The 25,223-nt window shown below is 43.5% G+C and overlaps 1 protein-coding gene across 1 annotated transcript in view; it reads left to right on the plus strand.

The window, feature by feature from the left end:
- The window catches only part of DNAH14 (dynein axonemal heavy chain 14), a 468,480-nt gene that overhangs the window by 256,902 nt on the left and 186,355 nt on the right, over positions 1–25,223 (plus strand). The window contains 6 exon segments of the mRNA XM_054022851.1: positions 13,510–13,606; positions 14,032–14,249; positions 15,003–15,259; positions 20,438–20,465; positions 21,136–21,179; positions 24,457–24,686. Of these exon segments, the coding sequence (XP_053878826.1) occupies positions 13,510–13,606; positions 14,032–14,249; positions 15,003–15,259; positions 20,438–20,465; positions 21,136–21,179; positions 24,457–24,686 (874 nt within the window).

Here is a 25,223-nt window from a genome sequence, read left to right on the forward strand (position 1 = left end):
TTTTGCCTACACAGTGGGTCTCACAGTGTTTTCTATCAAGCTTGCTGTCCTTCCCCAACTCTGCAGCATGTCTGGACATGCAGAGAAACCTGTCGCACTTGTGAAACCCTCCCTCAGGCTGCAGTGTAGCAGGCAGTGGTCTCACCCCTCCTCCACTCCACAGGCTGTCTCCACATTTAAGCATAAGAAATACTTTCAGGCAGTCTGTGACCGAAACAGAGGCACATGAAAGACTCCACTCCCCACAAAACTGCACCATTGTGGGATTACAGAGGAGGAAGTAAGAAATCTCTTCCCATGTTCAAAATTAGTCCTGATTTATTGAGTAAAGCCCCAGGTGATACTAGATTGTTCCTGCAGTACTTATTTGGATGCAAAACAGCCTGGAGGAGCAGGCAGGCAACCTTTCAGTCTCCTCAGGACATCTAGCCAGCCAATTCCATAATCAAAGTATTTGTACCAGTACCCCTCCTCGGTTATCAGGTCCTGAGGTCAGAATGAATAGTATGTTACCCTGCCCCTCTAAACACTCTGGTCAAAAACCACACACACATACCCAAAAACTAACCAAAAAAACCTGCAAGACTTTTCCAGGGCAGGCGGCCAGTGGCTTGCTAGGGATTTATTTATATTAATAAAATATCTTATTTTTTTCAAGCATTATTAGATATACAGTTTCCAATAGATGCCTCCTTTGAGGACATCATAAGATGCAAATGAGGAGTTCTAATTAAAACAAAACATTAAACCTAAATTATGATGTAAAAAAAATTAATAAGTTCTTTGTCAAGTAGCCTCAGCATATTCCTATTTATGGAATCTGCCAACTGGATGTAGCTCAGATTGTGGAACTTTGCTAGCAGTGTCTATTGCAGTGCTCACTCACCTCTCCCATCCAACCCGTTCTCTCGGTGTTTGCAAACATTCTGAGGACAAGGGCTCTGAAAGAGGTGTGGTGCTCCAGCCTTGTCAGTTCTTTCCCACCACGTTCAGCTGATGGATTCAGGAACTCATTGCTTTGGCCAGATCTTTTTACCTCTTTTAGTTCTTAATAATAATAATAATAATAAATGGAGATAGGTATATCTCATAGAGCTGGAAGGGACCTTGAAAGGTCATCAAGTCCAGTCCCCTGCCTTTACTAGCAGGACCAAGTACTGTCCCTGAGAGGTTTTTTTTTGTTTTTTTGTTTTGTTTTTTGTTTTTTGCCCCAGATCTCTAAATGGCCCCCTCAAGGATTGAGCTCACAACCCTGGGTTTAGCAGGCTAATGCTCAAACCACTGAGCTATCCCTCCACCTTTAGTTGTTTTTAGATAGTTTTAGTACATTTATATAGTCTAGAGGTATTTTTAGATGGTTAATTAAGTTTTTATGGTATAAATGATGATTGGACATCATCCTCTGTTTCATCATGATGGATCCGAAGGTGAAGAAGCTGCATTTAATTTAAATTTAAAATTTCCAGTGATGTGCTCCTTGTCCTTTGGTCTTCCCATCATTGGATGTGCATACAAGATTTTTGGCTTGCCTCGGGGAAGGACATTCACCCTCAAGGTTCTTCTTACATGTTCACACCTCATGCTCCAGAAGGACAGGCAGAACAGACTGCAGAGTGTATTGCTGCAAGAAGCATTAGCAGCCACACCATCCAGATCTGAAGTTCCCAACGGATCCAATAGGTCACAGGGACTCTCCTCTTTCTCTGGCATTGCTGTGGATCAAAGATAAGAGAAGTCAGTTCAAACTCCAGCATCAGGTGATCTGGTAGCTATGAAGGCAACCCACAAGGATTCCCCAAGATAGGACAAAAATGGTATTGAGGGCTAGGAAGCACTTTCTGGACCCAATGGACATCATCGCAGATCAAGTTCCTCGGTCCAAAGGTCAAGATTAGGACTGAGGTACTGGAGAGGAAGAAGGATCCTCATCTACAGAGACAAATGTCAGATCCAGTCCATCCCTCCATGTTGTTAGGTTTGTGGCCAAGGTACACCAGTCAGATCTGAGTGCCTTCCCGACCTTGATTTTGAGTTCTTTGCATAGATAAGCTGATCTACAAGCATCACTGGTTTTGGGTCAGCACAGAGAGAGCTGTCCATTTAAATAAGATTACAGGAGCATGACATCAGGATTTCTACAATCCTTCCTCAACCTAAGATCTCACAGAGTTCACCAAGCAAGCCTCTGTCAGCCTTCTCTAACATGGCTCCTACTGCATTCTTGTTTGTGGTGCCATCATTGTCAGATCTGAGATTGGATCTGCCCTCTGACTTCGACCAGGAGCCACATCACAAAGTGAGACTGGCTTTTAGAACCTGGTCTGAGGAAGATCAGTATCACCAGGGATTTTATCCATGGGATACTACTCTTTGTTGGTAAGACTGACCGATTCCTTAGTGAATGAGATCACCTTACTGGTCTTCTCCTAGCCAATTCACTAACCCTCAAGATATCCTAGGAGGATATCTCCAGTATGAAAGAGTTTTGAGCTCCAGATCCCAGGTGCTCCGATCCGAGGATGGATCTCACTGTCAAGAATATGTTGCCATTTATTTCTCAGAACACACTATCTGAAGAGGAGGAACTGATGATGGTAGAAACTGGGCAAGAACTGGAGCTGGACTCAGAGGGCTAAACCTCCACTGATGACAATGTCAGGATCACCTTGGTTCTGCTACCTTCAGAGGATGTCATTGTGTTCCAGGATTTGCTGAACAAGACAACAAGGACCTTAAGGATACTATTGATTCTGATGGAGGAAGTTTCCATTTGTGTTTGACATTTTGGATTCTTCTTCTAGGCCTGAGTTACATTACCTTTGTTGAGCTGTCTTTCACAACCAGTGTTTGCACCATCGTAAACTCAATCTGTGTCTTGCTTTCTTCATTAATGGCCTTCTGGAAAATCAGAGGGAGATGGGTAACACCTGAATGAAGGACAAAATGTCATAAAACGTAAGTAGGCGGTATATCTGATTGAGATTGTCTGGGTTCAAAATTGAAAGATTTTCCATTCAAATGGGAAGGTTTTTTCAGCTCCAAGACATCCTGGAAAGGATGAAGAAAGTTAGCCCTACAGCTAGATCTTTGGTAGTTTTCTGGTTTCCCACAAGAATAATGGGGGTTTCCTTTTTCAGATTTCAAAGTCAGTTCATTCCTGCAGTTCAGTCTATCTTTTTGTCGCAAAGATTTACTTATCAACGTTATCAAAACCATTCTCGAGAGCCTCAACACCAATAAAGAAGGAAGTCTTATAATCCTTTTTCTGAGGGAAAACTGTCGTCAGTTTCAGCATCAGCAGGTCCCAAACCTCATCCTCAATTTTGATGGAATGCTCAAGAGTTGCAAACCAGTTTCCTTAACTCATTCTGTTTTCCATTTTGGAGACTGTTTCATTTCTTTGACTTTGGGCACCTGATAACATTAGACATATGGATTTTAGAGATAATCAAAAGCAAATATGCTATCCAGTTTGAAACTGTCCCCCCATTCAAACCTCCTTTGTTTCTCTTTTCTGGTAAGCCTCTCAAGAAGAGCTGCCAAGATCAGAGGTTCTGTCTCTCTCCCTCCTACCCATGCCCCCGAAGAGAAGAGTCAGTGAGTTGCAATTTTTATGAAAAACAGACCCTCCATTTATGATTTTTCACAAAGATAATGTGGTATTATGTCCACATCTAAAGTTTCTACTCAAAGTAGTTATAGAAGTTGACGTAAATCTGTATATCAATTTACTAGTATTCTTCCCTAGGCTACATAGCCAACGCCACTGAGGCAAAATTACATATATTGGATGTAGAGAAGATGCTGTCTTATTACATTGACAGGACCAAAGAGTTTAAATGCTCTGACAGCCTTTTGTAGCTTGTACTGGGACTCAAAAGGTCCACAGTGTGACTCCTTAGATTTTGTCTTGGTGTGTCAGGTTGTTCATTAAGGAGGCATATAACTTTACTTCTGTCCTCTTCCCTCAGGGAATTAGGATACACACTACCAGAACTAAGGCAGTATCGATAGTCTTCAAGAGACATGTCTTATTTGCAGAACTATGTAGGGCAGCAATATGATTCACTCCTTTACAAAATAGTATTCCCTAGAATTAGTATAAAGGTCAGATGTCACATTTGGTCAAGCAGTACTTCATTTGTTATTTGATTAGGATTCCAGATCCCACCATCTGGATTACAGGGTTACATTTTGGATTACATTTTGCTAAAATATCCCAAGAGTAGGAATATGCAGAGGCCACTCAAAGAAGAAATTAAGGTTATTTACCTGTAACCAGAGTTCTTTGAGATGGGTTCTGCATATTCACACTCCCCACCCACCTTCCCTTCTTCTCAGGAGTTCTAATGATTTTGGGATTTATGGGAAATAGTGGAAGGAATTGAGATGACCAGAGTGCTCTGCTCCTTTTATAGCCTTGCCCTCAGAACATTCATGAACGCTGTGGGGAACATCAAGGCTCCAATGGACACTGCTAGCAGATTTCCACTGTCTGAGCTGCACCAGGTCAGCACATCCCATCAGTGTAAATATGCAGAGGCCATCTCAAAGAAAAAACTCCTACTTACAGAGAGCTAACCTTCATTTTTGGGAGCTTAAGTTTGGTGTAACAGTAGCTCCACCGGTGAAATGCAATCAGACCTACAGAAGGTAGCTTCCTTTCAAAAGACCCACAGAATATAAGAGTGAGAACACGCTGCACAGCAATTTCAAAGTGTCAGCTATATCCATTTAGACCAAAGGTTTCTCATACTTTGTAAGAAAAGCCTCCTTGGTAGCAAGCAAGTGATTCATCATCTAGGGATATGATCCTTGCTTAGAGTGTGACATCTTGGGTTCTGTCCTGGTCAAACCCTTGATATAATTTGTGATAAGAGCAATTACTTCTAACTTGGAGCTATTAGGAAGCCATGTTACACCCAGGAATAATAATTGATCATTCTAAACATATAGCTAGTGCATCCAAACTTACAGATCAGGAGCTTTTTGAGTATTGTGACAGACCCAGACCAGTGGGGTACAGGAGTCTGGTAGAGGGCAAATATACTGGTCACTGGATGAGTAGTTTTCTGTTCCCTGAATGACCAGAGCAGGAGCTGCACTAGAGTAATCAGGAACCTGCTAGAATCAGTTAAGGCAGGCAGGCTAATTAGGACACCTCGAGCCAATTAAGAAGAAACTGCTAGAATCAGTTAAGGCAGGCTAATCAGGGCACCTGGGCTTTAAAAAAGGAGCTCACTTCAGTTTGTGGTGTGAGTGTGAGGAGCTGGGAGCAAGAGGTGCAAGGAGCTGAGAGTGAGAGGGTGTGCTGCTGGAGGACTGAGGAGCACAAGCGTTATCAGACACCAGGAGGAAGGTCCTGTGGTGAGACCAAGGGTATGTCTACACTACGAAATTAGTTCGAATTTATAGAAGCCGGTTTTATTGAAATCGGTTGTATACAGCCGATTGTGTGTGTCCCCACATAAAATGCTCTAGGTGCTCTAGTCGGCGGACCGCGTCCACAGTACGAGGCTAGCGTCGACTTCCGGAGCATTGCACTATGGGTAGCTATCCCACAGTTCCCGCAGTCTCCGCCGCCCCTTGGAATTCTGGGTTGAGATCCCAATGCCCGGATGATGCAAAAACAGTGTCGCGGACGGTTCTGGGTACATGTCGTCAGGCCCCTCCCCCCCCGTCACAGCAACGGCAGACAATAGATTCGCGCCTTTTTACCTGGGTTACCTGTGCAGACAACATACCACGGCAAGCATGGAGCCCGCTCAGCTCAGCTGAGCTCACCGTCACCATATGTCCTCTGGGTGCCAGCAGACGTGGGACTGCATTGCTACACAGCAGCAGCTGCTAACTGCCTTTTGGCGGTAGACGGTGTAGCATGAGTGATAGCCGTGGGGCTGGCAGCCGTAGGGCTGCATTGCACCAGCCCCTTGCCCTTTGGTAGGCGATGGTATATTATGATTGGTACCCATCGTCATCGTACTGGAGTGGCTGTCAATCATGGCCACCTGGGCAGACATGCTACTGTTTCGATGATGATGGCTACCAATTGTAGTATACTATTTTCTGCCAATTGCCCAGTATTGTCTGCTAAGCACCCAGAAGAGGCCGAGGGCGATGCTGGGTGCTGGCGGACGTGGGGCTGGCAGACGTGGGGCTGCATTGCTACACAGCAGCAGACCCTTGCCTTTTGGCAGACTATGGTATATTATGACTGGTATCCGTCATCATCATACTGGAGAGGCTATCACTCATGCTGCACCATCGGCTGCCAGCTTAAGATGTAAAAAATAGATTTGTTCTGTATTCATTTGCTTCCCCTTCCTCTGTGAAATCAACGGCCTGCTAAGCCCAGGGTTTTCAGTTTAATCTTTGGGGGGACCATTCTGTGTGACAGTTGTTTGTGTTTCTCCCTGATGCACAGCCACCTTTCTTGATTTTAATTCCCTGTTCCTGTACCTGTACACCATGTCATCACTCGGCCCTCCCGCCCTCCCTCCCTCCCTCCTTCTCCTGGTCCATCAGATACTAGTTTCGCGCCTTTTTTCTGACCAGGCGCCATAGCTAGCACTGGGATCATGGAGCCCGCTCAGATCACCGCGGCAATTATGAGCACTATGAACACCACGCGCATTGTCCTGGAGTATATGCAGAGCCAGGACATGCCAAGGTGAAACCTGGACCACCCGAGGAGGCGATTGCAGCGCGGCGAAGAGAGTGATGAGGAAATTGACATGGACATAGACCTCTCACAAGGCACAGGCCCCAGCAATGTGGAAATCATGGTGTCACTGGGGCAGGTTCATGCCGTGGACCGCCGATTCTGGACCCGGGAAACAAACACAGACTGGTGGGACCGCATCGTGCTGCAGGTATGGGACGATTCCCAGTGGCTGCGAAACTTTCGCATGCGTAAGGGCACTTTCATGGAACTTTGTGACTTGCTTTCCCCTGCCCTGAAACGCCAGAATACCAAGATGAGAGCAGCCCTCACAGTTGAGAAGCGAGTGGCGATAGCCCTGTGGAAGCTTGCAACGCCAGACAGCTACTGGTCAGTCGGGAATCATTTTGGAGTGGGCAAATCTACGATGGGGGCTGCTGTGATCCAATTTGCCAGGGCAATGAAAGACCTGGTGATATCAAGGGTAGTGACTCTGGGCAACGTGCAGTCAATAGTGGATGGTTTTGCTGAAATGGGATTCCCAAACTGTGGCGGGGCCATAGACGGAACCCATATCCCTATCTTGTCACCGGAGCACCAAGCCACTGACTACGTAAACCGCAAGGGGTACTTTTCAATGCTGCTGCAAGCCCTGGTGGATCACAAGGGACGTTTCACCAACATCAACGTGGGATGGCCGGGAAAGGTACATGATGCTCGCGTCTTCAGGAACTCTGCTCTGTTTCGAAAGCTGGAGGAAGGGACTTTCTTCCCGGACCAGAAAGTAACTGTTGGGGATGTTGAAATGCCTATCGTGATCCTTGGGGACCCAGCCTACCCCTTAATGTCATGGCTCATGAAGCCGTACACAGGCAGCCTGGACAGGAGTCAGGACCTGTTCAACTACAGGCTGAGCAAGTGCTGAATGGTGGTGGAATGTGCATTTGGACGTTTAAAAGAGCGCTGGCGCAGCTTACTGACTCGCTCAGACCTCAGCGAAAAGAATATCCCCATTGTTATTGCTGCTTGCTGTGCGCTCCACAATATCTGTGAGAGTAAGGGGGAGACCTTTATGGCGGGGTGGGAGGTTGAGGCAACTCGTCTGGCTGCTGATTACGGGCAGCCAGACACCAGGGCGGTTAGAGGAGCACAGCAGGGCGCGGTGCGCATCAGAGAAGCTTTGAAAACGAGTTTTGTGACTGGCCAGGCTACTGTGTGAAACTTCTGTTTGTTTCTCCTTGATGAACCCTCCAAACCCCTCCCCCGACCCGGTTCACTCTACTTCCCTGTAAACCAACCACCCCACCCTACCCTACCCTCCCCAATTCGAGCACCGCTTGCAGAGGCAATAAAGTCATTGTTATTTCACATTCATGCATTCTTTATTAGTTCCTCACAGAAGTAGGGGGATAATTGCCAAGGTAGCCTGGGATGGGTGGGGGAGGAGGGATGGAAAAAGACACACTGCATTTTAAAACTTTAAGTCTTATTGAAGGCCAGCCTTCTGATGCTTGGGCGATCATCTGGGGTGGAGTGACTGGGTGGCCGGAGGCCCCCCCACCGTGTTCTTGGGCGTCTGGGTGAGGAGGCTATGGAACTTGGGGAGGAGGGCTGTTGGTTACACAGGGGCTCTAGCGGCGGTCTCTGCTCCTGCTGCCTTTCCTGCAGCTCAACCATACACTCGAGCATATCAGTTTGATGCTCCAGCAGACGGAGCATTGACTCTTGCCGTCTGTCTGCAAGCTGACGCCACCTATCGTCTTCAGCCCGCCACTTGCTCTTTTCATCCCGCCATTCAGCCCGCCACCTCTCCTCTCGTTCATATTGTGCTTTTCTCATGTCCGACATTGACTGCCTCCACGCATTCTGCTGTGCTCTATCAGCGTGGGAGGACATCTGCAGCTCCGTGAACATATGGTCCCTCGTCCTACGTTTTCTCTTTCTAATGTTCACTAGCCTCTGCGAAGGAGAAACATTTGCAGCTGGTGGAGGAGAAGGGAGAGGTGGTTAAAAAAGACACATTTTAGAGAACGATGGGTACACTCTTTCATTACAAGGTCGCATATTTCGGCTTGCAGGCAGCCATGGTAGGCCACAGTGTTTTGGCTTTTTTAACCTTCTTACCATGCGGGAAAGGTTGCAAACAGCAGCGCATTTCTCATATCAAGGATGAATTGGGTTGTCCATTTAAAATGGGTTTTCAATGTAAAAGGAGGGGCTGCGGTTTCCCGGTTAACATGCGGCACAAACACAAGTAAACCACCCCCCCCACACACACACACACACGATTCTCTGGGATGATCACTTCACCCCTCCCCCCACCGCGTGGTTAACAGCGGGGAACATTTCTGTTCAGAAGAGCAGGAACGGGCGCCTCTGAATGTCCCCTTAATAAAATCACCCCATTTCAACCAGGTGACCGTGAATGATATCACTCTCCTGAGGATAACAAAGAGAGATAAGGAATGGATATTGTCTGCATGCCAGCAAACACCGGGACCATACGCTGCCATGCTTTGTTATGCAATGATTCCAAACTACGTGCTACTGGCCTGGTGTGGTAAATTGTCCTACTATGGCGGACGGGATAAGGCAGCCCTCCCCAGAAACCTTTTGCAAACGCTTTGGGAGTACATAAAGGAGAGCTTTCTGGAGATGTCCCTGGAGGATTCCGCTCCATCCCATACACGTTAACAGACTTTTCCAGTAGATGTACTGGCCGCGATTGCCAGGGCAAATTAATCATTAAACACGCTTGCTTTTAAACCATGTGTAATGTTTACAAATATTTACAAAGGTACACTCACCAGAGGTCTCCTGTGTGCCCTGAGAGTCTTGGGTGAGTTCGGGGGTTACTGATTCCAGGTCCAGGGTCACAAACATATCCTGGCTGTTGGGGAAACCGGTTTCTCCGCTTCCTTGCTGCTGTGAGCTACCTACAGTACCTCCATCCTCAGCTTCCTCGTTCCCCAAACCATCTTCCCTGTGTGTTTCTCCAGTGAGAGAGTCATAGCACACGGTTGGGGTAGTGGTGGCTGCACCCCTAGGATCGCATGCAGCTCCGCGTAGTAGCGGCAAGTTTGCGGCTCTGCCCCGGACCTTCCGTTTGCTTCTCTGGCTTTGTGGTAAGTTGCCGTAGCTCCTTAATTTTCACGCGGCATTGCTGTGTGTCCCTGTTATGGCCTTGGTCCTTCATGGCCTTGGAGATCTTTTCTAATACTTTGCCATTTCTTTTACTGCTACGGAGTTCAGCTATCACTGCTTCATCTCCCCATATGGTGAGCAGATCCCGTACCTCCCGTTCGGTCCATGCTGGAGCTCTTTTGCGATCCTGGGACTCCATCACGGTTACCTGTGCTGATGAGCTCTGCGTGGTCACCTGTGCTCTCCACGCTGAGCAAACAGGAAATGAAATTCAAACATTCGTGGGTCTTTTCCTGTCTACCTGGTCAGTGCATCTGAGTTGAGAGCGCTGTCCAGAGCGGTCACAATGAAGCACTGTGGGATAGCTCCCGGAGGCCAATAACGTCAAATTCCGTCCACACTACCCCAATTCCGACCCGCAAAGGCCGTTTTATCGCTAATCCCCTCGTCGGAGGTGGTGTAAAGAAACCGGTTTAAAGGACCCTTTAAGTCGAAAGAAAGGGCTTCGTCGTGTGGACGTGTCCAGGCTTAATTTGATTTAACGCTGCTAAAGTCGACCTAAACCCGTAGTGTAGACCAGGCCTAAGGAAGGTGTTTGGAGGAGGCCATGGGGAAGTAGCCCAGGGTGTTGTAGCTGTCATGCAGCTGTTACAGGAGGCACTATAGACAGCTGCAGTCCACAGGGCCCTGGGCTGGAACCCGGAGTAGAGGGCGGGCCCAGGTTCCCCCCAAACCTCCCAATTGACCTGGACTGTGGGTTCTTCCAGAGGGGAAGGTCTCTGGGCTGTTCCCCAACCCACATGGTGAATCTCTGAGGCAAGAAAATCCGCCAATAAGTGCAGGGCCCACCAAGATGGAGGAGGAACTTTGTCACAGTATACATTAAGAAATGAGTAGCTGATATGCAGAGAGAGACCTGATCCCTCACTATCAAAGCCAGCATAATAATCCATTGGGCACTACCAACACCATGTATCCAAGAAAGAATTGTTACCCTAGTAGAGGGAAAAATCTTGAGCAGACGCTTCCATGATAACCTAAATAAATTTTTCTCCAAGCCAACAAAATTCTCGCATGACAAAGACAAAAAGAGTTTGTGTATGACGTCTCACAGTTCCTGTACAACACTTTTCTGAACCGTCCTCCACACTGAGTCTTAAGAAATGACTGGTAATAGTAACAGCAAAGCAGAAGTTGCAAGTTATGCAATTAGAGAACATGCCAATCAGTGCTCTGTCCAAAGAAAAAGACTCATTCATGACTAGACAGTTGCTGAAAAGGATTCATACCCATCAGTTGTTCAAAATCAAGAAGAGCTTTTGAACTCAGTGCAGATAATTGCTCATCCAGGGGTCAAAACAGGGCTCTGGTCATAATTTTACCATCTTGGTAATGAATTGCAAAGGTCCAAAACTTTATTGCATCTGTCATTTCCTGGCAGTGATCATCTTTAGCCAGTTATCTCCAATGGCTTGTCTTGCCTGTGGAAATTCCTTCTGAAGACATGGAATCATGCACCAGATACAATGAAAAGGTAGGTATCATTCTCAGATTACATTGGAATGTCCCTTTGTGGGCAGATAAGTATGAACAACATGCTGAAAGCCAACTCACTTTTCACTCTAGACCCTTGCATACTCACTATGGATGCAAGCCTCACAGAAGCATACTTGGAAGACAAATTTCCAAAATCTCAAAGTGTATATCTGAGTTCACTTAGACAACTGTTTAATGGTGCATCAGAACATGTAAATAAAACGCCCCATAAACATGGCCATGTGTGATTGGAGTAATGGTCTGTAGAGTCCAGTATCATGTCTTTGACTCTGGCCAGTACCGTGGTTCCAGCAGGAGCATTGGGGGAAAAAGTTTGTCTCATCTGAGGAAGATTTGCAAAGTAAAGACATGTCTTCACTGCTAAATAGGTGTATTTTTCACTTCAGGGTAACTTAACATGCATGAGCTATCCCAAGGTAAAACTCAATGAAGAGAAGGCACTTTAATTTTACCACAACTAGCCAAGGTCAGCAGTTTTCCCCTTGAGTTAAAACTAAAGTGGCTTGCCATCACTGTGGTTTTTACTGTGAGATACCTCATATGTTAGTTACCCAAAGATAAAATATACATCTTTTTAAGCAGTGAAGATAAGGCTTAAGTTGTCATTCCTCTGCAAGAGGCATCCTAATAATTAAAAGTCTGCTTATCCCTCCAACTCTGCCACTTCTGTGATTCACTGTTTGCTATTTCCCATTAGTGATGAATGAGGAGAGGAGTGGTGCCACAGAATGAGAAATTTCTAACTTGATAATTTTGATTATATTAGCAGCTTCTCTCCTCATTCAACCCACGTTGGTAGCCTGGTAAATGAACGGAGTACAAATTGAAGTTTTTCTCCAAAGGGAGACTTAGACATATAATTGTCTTAAGGTTGGATAATACATTATACCAAGTTGTTATCTTACTGCTAATAATCAGTTGCTGGGCCTATAATACACAGCTGTGGAAGAACTCTTCTAGCGTTCTGAGCTGTAAGGTGGAGCTTAGTCCAGGAGCTTCCATTGGGCTGCCTCCAAATTCCATAGGTGGGAGGCATTAACCCATTAGTGATGAATGAGGTGAGAAGCTGCTAACAGAAAGAAAATGATGAAGTAAGTAATTTCTCATTTTTTCTCTCTCAGGAAAGAAAGAATAGAATGAGAGCAGAAGGAAAACAGAATCCTCAGGGCCCACATATGTACATGAAAGAATTATTAAATAAGTTATGCTTAAAAAGAAAAAAATGGTTTCCCCAATTCCTCCATAGTTAAAGCCCTGTATGTGTATAGCTTTTCTTTCACATAAATATTTAAATCTCCCATTTAATGAAAGTTCTTTCAAAGAGCCCATATTAGTTCTTGAGTTTACTAGAGAGCTGACTGACAACAGGAATGGTATAAATATTTAAAATATATCTCTGGAATAATCTAATATGGCATAAATATTCATGACAATTTTCAGAACTATGGGTGCAGTTTGGGCATTTAGTATTTATGCCACTCCTTAGGGTTGGATCATTCTGCCAATTGTTTGCTGAGCACTATTCCTCTACTTGTAAAACCTTCTAAAGACATGCCTATACAATTAAGCTTTCCAAAATGATTATTCCTCTTTCTTTGGGGAGGCTAGTGCTGCTTTAGGTCCTAGTCTCATGCTAATTGAGTACAAGGGATTTGATTGGGACAACACACAATTAGCAGTTGTTATAATCTGTATCCTTATGTTTACCCTTTTTACGAAACTATTATGGATTTTGTACAAAGTATGCCTTGTGGTGTCATGTGAAAACTCCTAATGTACTGATCATTATTGTCCTGGTAAAATATGTGTGACAACATTGTATGTAAAGTTATAAAATTCTATTGTATGACATGGCTGAGATATTTTCCAAGTTTAGAAAAGCAGGCACAAACCAGTTCCTCAGAGACAAAAAGCAAACTGACGCCTCAACCAGGTGTCAAGAAAATCAAATGGACCATCACCCAGTTAAGTGGCCATTCTTTGGCAGGAAAAAGGGTCTGAGTGAGAAATTTACAGCTGGCAATTCCCATCTCTCGAGACTTTCTGTCTCCTGATCCCCAGCTGGAGATGATTCTCAAAGAAGAGGGAAAGGATAAAAATGAGGAAGAGAGGCCTCAAATCATCTCTCCCCTCATCTCTACTCACAGCATCAACAATACCTTAAGGACAATGAAATTAACACTGAACTGGGGGGAGGGATCCTGGCTGCAAGGACTCCAGATAGTAAGATTGCTGGAGCATATGGTGAGAGAAACTTTTGCTTTGAATTCACTTAGTTTGTTGAGTTAGGTGTTAGTTGTGTTATACCTTTTATTTCTTTGTAATCAATTCTGACTTTTATGCCTCATTACTTGTAATCACTTAAAATCTATCTTTCTGTACTTAATCATTAATTAAACACATTAAATGTTTGCAAGTTTTGGATCCAATAATCTTCTTTTACTGACAGACAGAGATGGTATGAGGCAAAGCTGAGTTTATTTCTCAAGCAATCTCAGATAATTATTGGAGTAACACGTTCCATTCTATTAACTGTATTGCATTTCTACCACATGTTGTAAGACAAGCTTTTATGACTTCTGAAGACTCTTGTCAGGCAGAAAATGCAACAGAAGAGCTTCTTTTTATATGTGTGATAGTGCGACTATAAAATGAATGCTTATTTGTAGGTAAAACTATTACTGATTGGCAGTGGATAATCTTGGATGGACCAGTAGACACAGTTTGGATAGAAAACTTAAATACTGTGCTAGATGATACCAGAACTCTGTGTCTTGCGAATAGTGAAAGAATCTACTTACCATCAGGAATCAGAATGATATTTGAAACGGACAGTCTCTCTCAGGCCAGTCCTGCTACTGTCAGTCGATGTGCAATGGTTTTTGTGGTAAGTCTGTAAGAAAAATTACAGATTATTTTCTAATAAGAATTTTTTTGCCTTATTGATTTATTTGACTTCATCTGCAAAAATGCCAACATAACAAACTGAGCGAATTAATGTTTAGTACATTGTTAAACCACCAGTTTTGTATTATCCTGTCAGTGATTTTAGAGGGAACAATACACATGCACTGAAGGCTATATATTTGTAGAGTATTATTTTAAGTAACAGCCTCAATTTTTGAGGTCACAATTTTCAGTCATAAATTTTGCACTCACAGAGCTAGATTGTGACTTTAGGCACAGCCATGAGTAAAGGGCAGTGCATAAATTGCATCACCCCAGAAGTAGCACCAGGCGGCACTATGCTCAGGGATACAGCTGTGAATCACAAATTCCTCCCCTGCTTCCTTTTTGCTATGTAGTGGGGGAGTAATTTTGCTACTGCTGTGTATGGGCAGCAAGTCTCTGCACCCTCAATGTCAGTTTAGCTACAATAGCCAGTGAGTAGTGTGATTGGAGCCAAGTCTCTGCATGTTCCCTGTCCTTTCTGACCACTTGCTCTGGGGTGGGGGGGGGAGTAATGGGAATGCAATGATTATTAGTAGTTAGAGGTCTGATTCCCTGTTTGTGTCCCATCTTGCTCATTTTGAAGCCAGTGCAAAAATAATAAGCCTCCAGCTTTATAGTCTGTCTAGCACAAACACATTTCTCAAGATCTATTGTAAAGACTATACAACTCATTTGATTTAATTAACAGGACCCAAGTAATCTGGGATGGGAACCTTATGTAAAGACATGGCTGTTGAAAGCTTCCAGAATAATTACACAAAGTGGCTCAGAGTGTCTTGAAAGTTTATTTGAAAAAAGTATAAAAAAAGGACTAAATTTTTTAGATAAACACAAGAAAATGCAGCCATTTCCCGTGCAGCAGATGGGAATTGTAATGAATCTCTGCAGAATCCTTGGTGCTTTTATTGATATAATGAGCAAAAATGGACTCTTCTGTCACAGTGAGTAAATACATTTTAAAATTAATTTAAAATCATTTTTCCTTTCATAGGTGTTTGATTCTTTGATGTTGAGCATATAATGACCCATCTAATTAGTTTGTATTCAAACACTTGTTTCCTCAAGACTGGGCAAAACTAAAATGACTCAGCCACTTACATGTCTAGAGTTTAAAAAATACTTTCCACTGTTTGCATTACTCTCTTAAACTGCTTGAAAATAACAGTTTTTCCACAAAAATACCATTTATACCACTTTTGAATCTTGTGCTTCCAGAATGAGTCATTCAGAAAAATCCCTTAGATTTTAAGCTTTTTGGCCCTCTGACATGCCTTCAGGATGGCTCTAGAGTGAGCCTATCTCCTCACCAAGACATTCTGTGTCCTGGGTGATCTAATAAAAGAGGTCATCCTCAGACCTTGGACTACAGTCAAGACTTGCCTTGCCATGTTTGGCCACATGGCCTCATTCATCCACATTACTCCATTTGCTAGGCTCCATCTCCATTGCCTACAAACCTGGCTTCAATCTATCTACTCACCAGAAAAAGACAACATCGGTGCCAAAGTAACAATTCTTACCAAGGTTCTGGCCTCTCTTACCCAAGGATAAAGCCAGAGAAAGTTTGGATGGGAATTCCTTTCCTCACAGCTACACCCAAGGTGATTAGCTTCACAGATGACTCCATTTTAGGTTAGGGAGCTCATATGGGCAAGTGTCCTGCATATCAATCTGCTGGAACTAAAAGAGATCTGTTGGGCCTGCAATGCTTTCTTTCCACTCATCCAATCCTGACATATCCAGATAATATTGGCAATATGATGACAGTCTTCTATGTCAACAAATAGGGGAACAAGATAGCTCCCTCTGCATATAGAGACAGTCAACCTGTGGAACTGTTGTATCTGAAATCACATAACTGTTTCAGCAGTATGCCTCCAAATATGCAGAACTCCCTAGCAGACGGTCTCAGGAGACATTTTTCCTCAGACCATGAATGGGCTAGATTCACAATTCCATTCTCAATGGGGGCTCCCTTCTGTTACTCTGGACAGACCACCTCAGTTATGCCTGTTCTCCCAAGCCATTAGTATTACAAGTCCTCTGGAAAATCCATTGTGACAGGGCTCGGGTCATCCTCGTCACATCCAGCTAGCTGAGGCAGTTCTGGTTCTCAGACCACCTGAGGATTTCAACCCGCCTGCCCATCAACATCCAACCATTTCCAGATCTGCTAATGCAACACAGTGGCACCATCATATATCCCAACCCAGGGCCACAACAACTCAAGGCCTGGTATTTGGATGGGCATCAGAGGTAGAGCACTTATGTTCTAGGGTGGTTCAATCCATCCTCAACCAAAGCAGGAAGAATTCTACCACGAGATGCTATTCAGCCAAGTGGAAGTGTTTCTCCTCTTGGTCACCACACCAATTATCTCTAGAGTCCAGTGAGAACTCTGCTATTCTAAAATATCTATTCACCTTTAAGACATTGGGTGTCTCTGTCAGTTCCCCACAGGTTCATCTGTCAGTAATCAGTGCTTTTCATTCTCCTACTAAGGAACACACTATCTTCATTCATCCTGAAATGACTAGATTCTTGAAGGGATTTATTAGATCCTTTCCACCAGTGGTGAAGGACCACAACTTCATTCTTTCGATTCTCATCAAACCTCCTTTCGAATCTTTAGCCACATGCTCTATGTCCCATCTCTCGATAAAAGTTGCCAGAAGGTGACCAAGCTGGGAGCACTCATGGCAAATCCACCATAGATTGCCTTTCATAAAGAGATGATCTCTCTTCACCTACACCCGAAATCCATCCCTAAAATAATTTCAGAGTTTCAAATGAGTCAAACCATCCATTTACCAATATTTTTTTCCAGAACCATGTGCCTCTGATGAGGCAAGGAGGCTTCACTCTCTAGACGTCTGATGAGCACTAACCTTTTATCTACAGAGAACAAAAGCAACTAAAAAGACACCTAGCTTTTTTATTGCCATAGCAGAGAACTTAAGAGGTCAGAGAGACTCTAAATGGATCTTGGGTTGCAACATTGTTTGTTACCAATTAGCTCTTATTTCCTCCGCAGAGGAGGTGAGGGGCCATTCCACCAGAATGCAAGCAATCTCTATGGCATCTCTGCAAGACTTGCCATTACTGGAAATAGATATTGCAGCTATCTGGAGCTCCTTACACATCTTTACAAGACATTACGCTTTGGTGGAGTGTAGAAGGGCTCGGCCGAGGCTCATCCCTCCGCGGGGCTGTGAGGTATCCCACCGCCTCGCAATAGCTCGCTATGGGCCCAAGCCCTGGGTCAGGGCTGGCCAGTAAACAACCAGTCAGGAGTTCAGTTCCTTAGGCAGGGGCTGAGCCAATAGTTCAGTATGAGCCCAGGCCCTAGGTCAGGGCAGGGCAGCAAACAAACAGTCAGGAGCTCAGGCTTCTGAATGTCTGGTGCAAGAGGGGGACTGCCACCCGTGAGTGGGGTGGCAGGGGGGATGCAGGCCCACCTGCTCCACTGTGTCCCTGCCCAGGGCCCTAACAGCGGCAGAAGACTCGCTTCTGTGTTAGTGGGGATCCTGACCGCAACACACTGACATTGGTTCTGGCCCTGCTGCGGCCAGGCCAGGGTCGGCTGCCCCCCAGGCTACTTCCGGACTCCCCCTCGTAAGGTACCTGGGTTTGGCCGGTGTCCTCGGCGGTTTCCAGCACCATCGGTTCCTCCGGGTAGCTGGCGAGGGGTAGGCTCGGCTGCTCCTCAGGGTAGCTGGCGAGGGGTAGGCTTGGCTGGCCCAGCCAGTCCTCGGGTCGGCCGCAGCCTGCTGGCGTTTCCCAACCCGGAGCTAGGCCACAGGCATCTTGCCTCTCCGGCGGCTTGCTTTCAAGTGAGCTCTGCAGCAGGGCTTTTACTACTTCCTGTCCTGCGCCATGACCTCTGGGGGGCGGGCGCAGGACCCACTGGCTCCGCCCATGTTGGTGCTAGGGGAGGCTCGTCCCTCTGCGGGGCTGTGGGGTATCCCACCGCCTCGCTACATGGAGTCTTCTACTTCTGATATAACTGTAGGAACAGCAGTATTACAGTCATTACATCTGCATCTTCTTATCCACCTCCTGTTTGACCACTGCTTCCTAATTTCCCACATGTGGAATTCACATAGGGACCATCACTTGAAGAAGAAATGGAGATTACTTACTTGTTACTACGGGAGGTTCTTTGAGATATGTGGTACCTGTCTGTATTCCACTACTTGCCTTCCTGCTGCAGATCATAGTTAGATTTGCAGCAGAAGAGGAACTGGAGAGGTGTTGGTCTGCACCGCCCTTTGTACTCCTGGTTCAGAGCATAAGAACAACTATGCATGTGCAGACCACCTGACACTGCTTACTAAAAATCTCTGAATTCAGGTGCATAGTGTGCATGAAAACCCATGTGTGGAATACAGATAGGGACCACACATCTCGAAGACCCTCCAGTAGTAATGGTAAGTAAGCATCCTTAATTTTGTCACTTAAGATTCATAGATTCATAGATTCATAGATTCTAGGACTGGAAGGGACCTCGAGAGGTCATCGAGTCCAGTCCCCTGCCCGCATGGCAGGACCAAATACTGCCTAGACCATCCCTAATAGACATTTATCTAACCTACTCTTAAATATCTCCAGAGACGGAGATTCCACAACCTCCCTAGGCAATTTGTTCCAGTGTTTAACCACCCTGACAGTTAGGAACTTTTTCCTAATGTCCAATCTAGACCTCCCTTGCTGCAGTTTAAACCCATTGTTTCTGGTTCTATCCTTAGAGGCTAAGGTGAACAAGTTCTCTCCCTCCTCCTTATGACACCCTTTTATATACCTGAAAACTGCTATCATGTCCCCTCTCAGTCTTCTCTTTTCCAAACTAAACAAACCCAATTCTTTCAGCCTTCCTTCATAGGTCATGTTCTCAAGACCTTTAATCATTCTTGTTGCTCTTCTTTGGACCCTTTCCAGTTTCTCCACATCTTTTTTTAAAATGCGGCGCCCAGAACTGGACACAATACTCCAGCTGAGGCCTAACCAGAGCAGAGTAGAGCGGAAGAATGACTTCTCGTGTCTTGCTCACAACACACCTGTTAATACATCCCAGAATCATGTTTGCTTTTTTTGCAACAGCATCACACTGTTGACTCATATTTAGCTTGTGGTCCACTATAACCCCTAGATCCCTTTCTGCCGTACTCCTTCCTAGACAGTCTTTTCCCATTCTGTATGTGTGAAATTGATTTTTCCTTCCTAAGTGGAGCACTTTGCATTTGTCTTTGTTAAACTTCATCCTGTTTAACTCAGACCATTTCTCCAATTTGTCCAGATCATTTTGAATTATGACCCTGTCCTCCAAAGTAGTTGCAATCCCTCCCAGTTTGGTATCATCCGCAAACTTAATAAGCGTACTTTCTATGCCAATATCTAAGTCGTTGATGAAGATATTGAACAGAGCCGGTCCCAAAACAGACCCCTGCGGTACCCCACTCGTTACGCCTTTCCAGCAGGATTGGGAACCATTAATAACAACTCTCTGAGTACGATTATCCAGCCAGTTATGCACCCACCTTATAGTAGCCCCATCTAATTTGTATTTGCCTAGTTTATCGATAAGAATATCATGCGAGACCGTATCAAATGCCTTACTAAAGTCTAGGTATACCACATCCACCGCTTCACCCTTATCCACAAGGCTCGTTATCCTATCAAAGAAAGCTATCAGATTGGTTTGACATGATTTGTTCTTCACAAATCCATGCTGGCTATTCCCTATCACCTTACCACCTTCCAAGTGTTGGCAGACGATTTCCTTAATTACTTGCTCCATTATCTTCCCTGGCACAGAAGTTAAACTAACTGGTCTGTAGTTACCTGGGTTGTTTTTATTTCCCTTTTTATAGATGGGCACTATATTTGCCCTTTTCCAGTCTTCTGGAATCTCTCCCGTCTCCCATGACTTTCCAAAGATAATAGCTAGAGGCTCAGATACCTCCTCTATTAGCTCCTTGAGTATTCTAGGATGCATTTCATCAGGCCCGGGTGACTTGCAGGCATCTAACTTTTCTAAGTGATGTTTAACTTGTTCTTTTTTTATTTTATCCGCTAAACCTACCCCCTTCCCATTAGCATTCACTATGTTAGGCATTCCTTCAGACTTCTCGGTGAAGACCGAAACAAAGAAGTCATTAAGCATCTCTGCCATTTCCAAGTTTCCTGTTACTGTTTCTCCCTCTTCACTAAGCAGTGGGCCTACCCTGTCTTTGGTCTTCCTCTTGCTTCTAATGTATTGATAAAAAGTCTTCTTGTTTCCTTTTATTCCCGTAGCTAGTTTGAGCTCATTTTGTGCCTTTGCCTTTCTAATCTTGCCCCTGCATTCCTGTGTTGTTTGCCTATATTCATCCTTTGTAATCTGTCCTAGTTTCCATTTTTTATATGACTCCTTTTTATTTTTTAGATCGTGCAAGATCTCGTGGTTAAGCCAAGGTGGTCTTTTGCCACATTTTCTATCTTTCCTAACCAGCGGAATAGCTTGCTTTTGGGCCCTTAATAGTGTCCCTTTGAAAAACTGCCAACTCTCCTCAGTTGTTTTTCCCCTCAGTCTTGATTCCCATGGGACCTTACCTATTAGCTCTCTGAGCTTCCCAAAATCTGCCTTCCTGAAATCCATTGTCTCTATTTTGCTGTTCTCCCTTCTACCCTTCCTTAGAATTGCAAAGTCTATGATTTCATGATCACTTTCACCCAGGCTGCCTTCTACTTTCACATTCTCAACGAGTTCCTCCCTATTTGTTAAAATCAAGTCTAGAACAGCTTCCCCCCTAGTAGCTTTTTCAACCTTCTGAAATAAAAAGTTGTCTCCAAGGCCTGATTCTACCACCTTTGCTCATGTTGAAAAGTATATTATTCTTGAAATAATTACACAGAAATCACTGCAACTATTTATTTAGTGAAGTATTATTCAGAATGAGTACAGATGACAGAATTGGGACCCTATTTACACTTGCCTCTATTATAAAGTATTTTCTTTCCATACTTATGTCTAATAAGCTGTAAATATTTCACATTGTTCTTTTTTAGTTTGGTTTGGGTGAAGAGTTAAAATATAAATACTTTAAAAATTCTATTTAGATTAATATATATGAAAACCTATGTTGTATTTGAAACGATGTAGACTTTTTTTGTTGTTCTTTTGTTATCTTTTTGGAAACCAGAGATTAGGTTTTTATATTATTTCAATCATTTAATAAAATTCTAACAGATATGTAATTGGTAAATAATACAAGTTTGTTGCAACATACAGTACGTTGGATATTATAGTCCCTAGGAAATACAGAGCATAATATTAGTATATTTCATAGTTTCATAGTTTTATAGAGTTTAAGGCCAGAAGGGATCATCAGATAATCTAGTCAGACCTTCTGTATGTCACGGGCCACCATATTTCACTGAGACACCCCTCTATTTGGTCTACTTTGGTCTAGATAAACTGTTGTATACCACAGTCAAAGAACAAGGTGCCACCAATGCCTGAGGTGCCTGCAGTGGCAGGGAAATGATTAGGTGAGATATGCCAAGATAATCCCAGCAGGCAAACCATGCCATGTGCTACAGAGGAAGGTAGAAGAAACTCAAGGCCCTTGCCAATCTGACCTTGGAGAAAATTCCTTCCCAATCCCATATCTGGTGATCAGTATGCGCCTAAGCATTTGATGAAGACACACCAGAAAGGCATTTAGAAAGAGAATTAACTGTACCATTTCAGAACACTGCTCCACCTCATCCAGTGCCCTGTCTTCTGCTGTGGCCAATCTCTGATGACTCAGAAGAAAGTGGGCACAGAATATATCAATTGTGCACTGGGGGTGGGGGGAATTTCAGCAGATTATTTTAATGCAGAACTGCAAGCATTATGAGCACATTAAGGGCAGTGCAGGCAATCCTGTTCTCCCCATAGCCCATGAAAGAAGGGAATGAACAGGTTGACTCATAACCTTACAGATTTCAAGGCCAGAACAGACCCTCTGACCATACATCCTGAGCCCCTGCACCTACAGGTCATAGAATTTCTCCCAGAAGCTGAAATAAAGCATATATTTAAAATATATCTGTTCTCATTTTAAATGTTCCAAGTGATAGTGAATTCACCATCTTGTCTCACATGGCAAGTCTGTATGTGGAGCTGGCACAGAGCCCCGTGCTTTAGTTCATGCAGGGAGTGTGGAGTCCCCCAGTGTCCTCTCTGTAGTTCCATTGCAGTTATGCTACATTGGGGGCTATTTTTGGCCCTTACTCTCCTAAGTGAATTTTACTCATAAAGAAACCTATGTATGCTATGATTCAACTTTATTTGTCTTCAGTCCTTGTTAATCCAAATGAACTCCTATCAGTCTGAGAAAAAAATAATTACAATTATACAGCCAATTGTATGGTAAAGAAAAATCTGATACTACTTAATGCTATTCTTGTTAACTAACACCACTAAAATTAAAATGGATAAAGTTCAGCTACCATCTCTGATTTCCTAATGACCTGACTCTGCACAGTATATTGTCAATCTTCAGAATAACTCATGCCTAGCAGTCTTGATTCTGACTTATGAGCTCAGTCATCCCCCAATGTCTTAACCACCTGCTTTCCTACAGAGGAACAACCAGCTCCACAGTTACTGGTTGTAGTGCTTCCTAAGAGCAGAAGTAGTTAAGTAGATGAGCTTCTTATCACCCATTCTCCATGTCTTCTGATTCTCCATCTTATCTGTCCTTTCCACAAAGGGCACCATATTCTGTAGGAGTTACTAGTAACCTAGCAGTGCATTCAGATTTATAGGTACAGAGGAAGAACGGAAAGCTGAAAGATTTCATATGTGTAGAATGTTGTTTATGTTTTATGTGTACATCAATTAGGTAGAACATTTTTTTTCCTATTCCTATGTTGGTAGAAGCAAAAAAGGACCTTTCACTGCAGTCAGTCATTTGAATTATTTTCTAGAGTAAATTATGATCAAGTCATAACAAATTATTTGGTAAAACATAGTTCCAATGTCAATCCAACATTTTCAAAACAGTTGCCTTTTGACATTCCATAAAATTTGTAATGCAAATGAGAAGTTTCAAAGTTGATTGCCTAGCAAACTAAAATTAGTACAACTGTAGTTTGTGTAATCTTATAAACTTATTTCATACATATGTCAAATGATGTCTTCTGACTTTTTTTTTAGGTGTTGAACATCAGGACGCTGTTGCAGGTACTTCAAAAGTGTCCCAAACCCAGTATCTCAGCTCTCAACTGACAGTTGAAGCCAAAGCACTAATTGCAAAGGCCTCAGTAGAAAAGAAAAGGTCAGACAATGGATTTAGATTTGTTAACCATGAGCCATTATTCTTTCAAGAAAAGACAAACCCCTTGATAAACAGTGCATTACTTCAAATTGGATAATTAGGAGTTGGCAAATAACATTAGTTTTCCTTGCATCTTAAAGAACAGGCTACCACAAGGTTCTATGGTGGCCCTAACTTTGTTTAATGTCTGCATGTCAAATCTTTTCCAAACTACAACCTCAAAGTGTGTGTATACTCATGATATCTGCCTGGCTGCGCAAACTGAGATGTTGGATGAAACTAACTAGATGATTGTTTACAGTTTTCTTTAATTCAAGGATTTAGAGAACGATCTGAACTTTATACCTGAGCCCCAATAAGGACGTTCTCTTGTGCATTCCTCCAGAATAATTATTTAGTTCACAACGTATGATCGTGTTCTGTGTCCCTCAACCCATTCATGACCACCAGCCAAACTACCGTATCTTGGAATTATGTTAGACCACAGTCTCACACTGAAACAGCACCTCACAGTGTATTAGAAAAAGTGGAGTAATACTTTTAACATATCATGCCTTACTGGGGCTTTTTGAGAACCCTTGGCAGCAGTACTACAGAATTATTTACCGTCTGGTACTCAACAAGTATGTAATATGTTGAATGCCACTTGGCTATTAGTAACCATGCATGTCTTTTGAAAATGCCACCCTACCAGTCCTTATGTTTATAAACCTACTTGGTGCATATTAACAATTTATAACATATAAATTAATTACTTGCAATGAAGCAGTTGACTACAATAGTAATAGCCTGTTATAATATTACTGAACTTACTTCTTTCTTCATTGATTCCAGGGAAGATCAGAAATGGCTTTTGGAAAAGTATCCTGATAAATTGCCATCATTGTTAGAGAAACTCTATGTCTTTGCATTTACTTGGGCAGTTGGAGGAGTTTTAAGACGAGAGACTGATTATGAGGAAGAGTCTCTGATTGGCATAAATACCAAAGATGAGTCTCTTGTAACTGTAACACGTGGTTTCAGTAACTTTGTTCGTGATATATTTGAAGGAGAATCACCTATTGGTAAGTTTTGCTATATGTAGTATACTACATACCATTCATTAATTTTATGGTGTTTCTATTATAATTAGTTTGAAGGTTTTCATCTTTTAGAACCAAATCTTATAAATAAAAAATGTTCATGTTTGGACTTAAAAGCCACATATTATATATATGGTTTTGTACACTTTCTAAAATGTTTAGTACTAAAAAACTAAAGAAGATCAAACTAGCTGAATAATTATCTCTGTTTTCAAAGTCCCAGATTTTCTCCCCAAAATAATTTGTGTAATTATCATATTCAGACAAAGTCAGAGTCATTAATAATACTGTGATTGGGAGAGGTGAAGTTGTCAGGGTAGGCCAGTCATGATTTCCACTTTGGCTGATTGCTGAAAAACTGTTCACAAAGCAGCAGAAAATACATGTAGTTCCATGGAGTTGCTAGTCAGTTTAAATTTAGAAGGCTCATTCATTTAGAGTATGTCTACACTGCAAAGAAACACTTGTGGCAGGATACATATACACTGCAATTAGACCCCCATGGCTGGCCTGTGCTAG

This window comes from Malaclemys terrapin, chromosome 3 (assembly GCF_027887155.1).
Source record: "Malaclemys terrapin pileata isolate rMalTer1 chromosome 3, rMalTer1.hap1, whole genome shotgun sequence".
Classification (NCBI taxonomy): Eukaryota; Metazoa; Chordata; order Testudines; family Emydidae; genus Malaclemys; species Malaclemys terrapin.